Source organism: Elaeis guineensis, chromosome 16 (genome assembly GCF_000442705.2).
Source record: "Elaeis guineensis isolate ETL-2024a chromosome 16, EG11, whole genome shotgun sequence".
In the NCBI taxonomy this organism is placed as follows: domain Eukaryota; kingdom Viridiplantae; phylum Streptophyta; class Magnoliopsida; order Arecales; family Arecaceae; genus Elaeis; species Elaeis guineensis.
Window position 1 is genome coordinate 39,738,488 of NC_026008.2, and position 5,860 is coordinate 39,744,347.

The following is a 5,860-nucleotide window of genomic DNA, read 5'->3' on the forward strand; positions in this document are numbered from 1 at the left end:
CGGGATAGGTGGTTTCTCTGATAAAGCCCGCCTCGAGTAGCTTATCCACTTCTTCGTCGATGGCCTTCTATCTTTCTAAGGTAAAAGTCCTTTTCTTTTGTCGCATCGGCCTCATAGTCGGATCGATGTTGAGTCGGTGCATCATTGTCTCTGGGGGGATGCTCGACATATCCGCTGCCGACCAAGCGAATACGTCGGCATTGGTTCTCAGCAGCTCCACCAGCCGCCGTCGGTCTGGGTCGGGTAGTTGAGAACCGACCCATACCTTTCGGTCGGGATCCCCAGCCATTGGGATGGGGACGAGCTGCTCAACCGGCTCACCCCATTCTCCTTCCTCCCGTGGGTCCAGCTTGTTGATCGCCAGGGTGCCCTTCAACTCGTCGCTTTGGGCGGAGATCTGGAAGCATCGTCGGGCGAGCTGTTGATCCCCGCGCATCTCTCCGACCCCATTTTTGGTCGGAAATCGAACCAAGAGGTGGTAGGTCGAGACAATCGCCTTGAACGCGTTTAGTCCGGGTCTTCCAAGTATGGCGTTGTAGGCCGAAGGCACCTGGACGACCGTGAAAGTCAAATGGACCGTGCTTTGCCGCGGTTCGGTGCCGACCGTTACGGGCAGGGTGACCTCCCCTTCTGTCGTGACAACGTCCCCGACAAAGCCTACCAAGGGTGTAGGGACCCTCTTGAGTCAGTCGTTCGATAATCGCATCCGAGAGAAAGTCAAGTAAAACAAAACGTTCGCGGAACTTCCATTATCTACAAAAATTCTTTTTACATCGTAGTTTGCTATTGTTGCCGAGACAACAACAGCGTCGTCGTGGGGGGTTTGGATGCCCCGAACATCTTCCTCCGAGAAGGCAATTACATCGTCCTGGCGTGGCCTCTTCATCGACTCCCCTCCGGCAGACGTCCCCAGGCCCAGCCGTTTGGAAATCATATTGATGACCTCGGCTGTCGGCTGGTTAGTCGTCGCTTCCTCGGTCGGCTGGGGTCGTCGGTCGGCGACTGGCTGAGTCGGCGGGTTCCTTCGAAATTTGCCGAGATACCCCCGACGGATGAGGGCTTCGATCTCGTCCTTAAGCTGGATGCATTGCTCGGTATTATGGCCGTGGCCCCGGTGGAACCGGCAATACCTCCGTCGGTCGAGGCCCTTTGCCTTCAGAGGCGGAGGCCGTCGCAGGTATTCTTCCCCTTCGATTTCCATCAAAATCTACGCACGAGGGGCAGAGAGGGGAGTGTAAGAATCGTACCTGGGGCGTGTCTGTCTCGGGCTCCACCGACGGGGCGACCTCTGGTCCCGTCGTGGAGGCGAGGCCCGATTGTCGGTCGGGGGCCGGTGGGGCGCAGCGGGTTCCCGACCCTTCCTCCGCTTCTCCTTCGGACCTCTGGGTTCGGCCAAGCGTCTGTCAGAAGCTCCTTCATCCACGCGTATGTACTTGTATGCATGTTCCAGCAGCTCGGCATACATCCGGAGGAGGGTCTTGTCCAGGGAGTAAGTAAAACGGGATGCCCTCAACCCCCGTTTCATGGCCGAAATGGCCATGTCCTCGTTGAGGTCTCGGACCTCAAGCGTGGCCGCGTTGAACCACGTCACGAAGTGTCGGAGTGTCTCGTTTTCTCCTTGTTTGAGGGAGAAAAGACTGTCCGACGTTCGCGGCGGCTTCCGGCTGGTGCTGAAGTGAGCCACGAAAGAATGCTCGAGCTGTCCGAAGGAATGGATGCTCCCCAATCGAAGACCGGAGTACCAGGCCCGGGCAGCTTTGCGGAGTGTGGCGTGGAAGCCGATGCAGAAGAGAGCGTCGGTTGCCCCTTGAATTGTCATGAGAGCTTTGTAGCTCTCCAGGTGGTCGATTGGATCGGTGGAGCCGTCGTAGGGCTCCACGTGCGGCATCTTGAACCGACTGGAGATCGGTTCGTCAAGGATGAGTCGGGAGAGAGGTTGGGCGGTTTGAAAATCAACGTCGTTCGAAGACTTCTGCCCGTCTACCTGTAACTGTGCGAGCCGACGGTCGATTTCCTCGAACCTGCGCTCGTAGTCGTCCGCCCGTCGGTGCTGAGAGACCCCAGGGGTGGGGTCTCCAGAAGAATCCGAGAGAGAGGCGGACGGCGTCCGCGGGCGCTTCTCCTTCCTTGCCCGTTCCAGCCAGGAGGGAGAGTCTCGCCGGGATCGATGGGTGTTGCACCGCGGCCGTTCCCCCTCCTCCCGATAGGAGTGCCGTGGTAGGTGCTCCTGCGAGGGTGATGGAGGTCGACGCGGGCGTCGGCGGCTGCTCCTGGAGGGCATCGGACGTGCCGCGGGCTGTTCGGCCGGTGACGGTGGCAGTCGGACCGGCTGTTGCTGAAGGCTTTTGACTGCGTCCGTCAGCACGGTCATCTGCCATACGATCGCCGCGATCTGCGCCTCCGTGGTGACCGCGGGGTGTGGGGAACTGGGTTCCGCCGCGGAAGGTGGCGGAGAGGTCTCTTCCCGACAGGAAAAGCGCCTCGCCGACCCAGTGATCCTCGAGCGCTGAGCCCTTGTCTTTGTCATTGGAACTGCTGCAAGTACCCCTACCTGGCGCGCCAATCTGTTGCTGAAGGCTTTTGACTGCGTCCGTCAGTACGGTCATCTGTCGTACGATCGCCGCGATCTGCGCCTCCGTGGTGACCAACCCAGTTTCCCACACCCCGCGGTCACCACGGAGGCGCAGATCGCGGCGATCGTACGGCAGATGACCGTGCTGACGGACGCAGTCAAAAGCCTTCAGCAACAGATTGGCGCGCCAGGTAGGGGTACTTGCAGCAGTTCCAATGACAAAGACAAGGGCTCAGCGCTCGAGGATCACTAGGTTGGCGAGGCGCTCTTCCCGCCGGGAAGAGACCTCTCCGCCACCTTCCGTGGCGGAACCCAGTTCTCCACACCCCGCGGTCACTACGGAGGCGCAGATCGTGGCGATCGTACGGCAGATGACCGTGCTGACGGACGCAATCAAAAGCCTTCAGCAACATATTGGCGCGCCAGGTAGGGGTACTTGCAGCAGTTCCAATGACAAAGACAAGGGCTCAGCGCTCGAGGATCACTGGGTCGGCGAGGCGCTCTTCCCGCCGGGAAGAGACCTCTCCGCCACCTTCCGCGGCGGAACCCAGTTCCCCACACCCTGCGGTCACCACGGAGGCGCAGATCGCGGCGATCATACGGCAGATGACCGTGCTGACGGACGCAGTCAAAAGCCTTCAGCAACAATATGAATGACCACAAGACAATCCACAACATGCTAAAATATCAAGAAACTATTTCGAAACCTTTAGCCGCATTTCATGCTCTAAAGAAACACTGCATTTTTAATTTGATTACAAGGCAATCCACAACTTGTTATGGTATCAAAATCAACACAAACTCCATCTATAGGGTTGCCAAATAAAATGTGGTTGTGGCAGACAAGAAATTACAAGCACAAGTGGACGTGGGAGCAAGGTCCTGCTCTACGATATAAATCTTGGTGAGCAAATGGACTTTGGTTATGATCTCGCCGTAAACAGCCAATTGCAGGAAGAGACTATTTGATTCCATCTTATTTGCCTCAAAGGTGGCGATGCAAATTAAGGGACCAACACAGATTAAAAATATCAAAGAAAAAAAAAAAACAAAAAGCAAACAATGCAAGTACTAGCACGTTACACGTACTTCAAATGTTAAAAAGCTTGTACCAAAACTACATCAGGAATCCAATAAAAGAATGAAATAAGAAAGACAAAAGATGAACAATTTTATCTTATTTTATTTACCTGGGGAGCTAATAGAGATAGAACTCATAGGATGCCATTTTATTTATCCAATAATTCAGTGCTTGCCGGAGAGGAATCCAAAGTCCATAAACGAGTCAATTCGGATTGTTAGATGTTTATCTTCTCACAAAATCAAACATGGAATTTAGATTTTCATGCAGTTTTTGTGAGTCATGATAAATAATGGGAAGGATGTCGTACGTAGACTCGAAGTTTGAGCTGATCCGTGGGTGTAAAACAAACCCTGCATTGGATTCTAGTTTTGATATTTACAAACGCGTTTGGATTAATTGCATCTTTTGTGCGAGAGCAAGGATTCATATTCTTTTGTCACTTAAATCATTGGACAGCACAGTGGCCACTGTAAGGTCTACACAGGTTGATGAAAGAAAACTTTATAGTACTTTACGATTTATGCAAGATGTAATCTTATTGTTCATGTTGCGAAAAAATATCAATATTTGTTCGAAAGAAATAACTCGGGGATAAAACTGGTCCATCTTTTTTGACACATGTCAACGTTGCGCAGACAATTTAATGTATATAATTATTGAGAATAATATGTATATATCTAATTTTTTTTAAAAAAATATATTTGATTATTTTTTATATATTTTTTTTATTTTTTTGATAAAATATGTCCTATTTTAAATAGCACTTCATCTTTAATGTCACTATAATTAATTTAAAATTTATATTTTAATAAATTTCGATTTTTGAGTCCAAGTCAAAAGTTTATCCACAAGGTGTGCTATTTATTCTGGATCTTGAATCGATGAGATTGACCTCCGGATAGCATGTGGTTCTATACTTAACCGGCCATTTGTTAGACAATTATCGAACTGTAAGCGGTTTTAGTGGCAGATGGAGCAAGAATCGTTAGTCCAAGTTTTCAAAGTCCAAGGAAGAGACAAGCTTGGCCGGAGGCTTCTCCGCATCATCGGCAAGCTTTTCCCAGGTTTTCTCCCTTCCACTCAGCCAAATTATTTCTACCTTCGTCTTTTTAATTCTGTTTTATAAATTTTTTGCAGCCAAGATAACAGAGCAGGCAGTGAAGAAGTATCTGGAGGAGAGGATATTTCCAGAGTTGGGTAGTAAACCGTTCTGTGTCGTCTATTTCCACACCAACGTCCGGCGATCGGAGAACTTCCCAGGTATCTCCACCATCCGGTCTATATACGAGGCTATCCCCGCCGCTATCCGGGATAACCTCGAGGCCGTCTATTTCGTCCACCCGGGCCTTCGCTCCCGACTCTTCCTCGCCGCCTTCGGCCTGCTTCTCTTCAGTTCCGGGTGAGGAATAGAATAAAACCACAGTTCCTTGGGATTTTCTTTTATTCGCTAGAATAGGGAATAAAGTTCTATTTTTTTTCTTTTTTTTAAAAAAAAAAATGGATGATGATAGGTTATATGGGAAGGTGAGGTACGTGAGTCGGGTGGAGTACCTGTGGGAGCGAATGAGGAGGGGGGAGGTGGAGGTGCCAGAATTCGTGCGGGAGCATGATGAAGAGCTGGAGGACCGTCCGCTGATGGATTACGGGCTGGAGAGAGATCGTCTCTGCAGCCGCTCGTATGATGCTCCCGCCATGGACATATCTGCCCGGTCTATGTACTCGCTCCGGCGTATTTCATAGATCCCACCAGGATACCTGTTCTTCTTTTGGGTTGGCATTTTTTTTTTTTGCTTTCTTCTGCTGCAGTCCAAGTACTGCATAACGTTCAATCGTTCATACATTGTGATGTACACAAATAGCTCAATAGTTTCTGGACTGAAAGATTATTTGGACTCTAACTTGAAATAATAATAAACAATAAATAAATAAATGCTGTTTTGGGTCATTCATCCAAGGGTGAGGTTCTGTCCTTGAATCAAGGGTTATCAGTTGTGCTACAATTTTGGTGTAACAAATGTTAATTTGAGCCTGAGCTGGCTAGCATGTTTCCTCTTCAGTTAGAATTCTAAGTTCAAATCCTGGGGTGGCAAGCCCATTATATATATATATATTTTTTAAAAAAATGATTGTTATAATAGTTAAAACAGGTAATCATGTCAAAATTATTTGAGATTAAAACAATAATTATTATAGAAAAAGTAATT

At 49.8% G+C, this 5,860-nt stretch overlaps 1 protein-coding gene across 1 annotated transcript; it reads left to right on the forward strand.

Annotated features, from left to right (window-relative positions):
* The first annotated feature begins 4,522 nt into the window (after nucleotides 1-4,522).
* LOC105059680 (uncharacterized) lies at nucleotides 4,523-5,589 on the forward strand. Its single transcript, XM_010943078.4, has 3 exons — nucleotides 4,523-4,720; nucleotides 4,794-5,055; nucleotides 5,168-5,589. The coding sequence occupies exons 1-3, from the start codon at nucleotides 4,627-4,629 to the stop codon at nucleotides 5,394-5,396; spliced, it is 585 nt and encodes a 194-aa protein (XP_010941380.1). The 5' UTR covers nucleotides 4,523-4,626; the 3' UTR covers nucleotides 5,397-5,589.
* Nucleotides 5,590-5,860: the final 271 nt, after the last annotated feature.

Excerpts from the sequence above, each read along its gene's own strand:
- LOC105059680 (XM_010943078.4), top strand. The coding sequence starts at position 4,627 with ATGGAGCAAGAATCGTTAGTCCAAGTTTTCAAAGTCCAAGGAAGAGAC. Across the intron at positions 4,721-4,793 it reads CATCGGCAAGCTTTTCCCAG|CCAAGATAACAGAGCAGGCA; the intron begins GTTTTCTCCCTT and ends AATTTTTTGCAG. Across the intron at positions 5,056-5,167 it reads CTGCTTCTCTTCAGTTCCGG|GTTATATGGGAAGGTGAGGT; the intron begins GTGAGGAATAGA and ends GGATGATGATAG.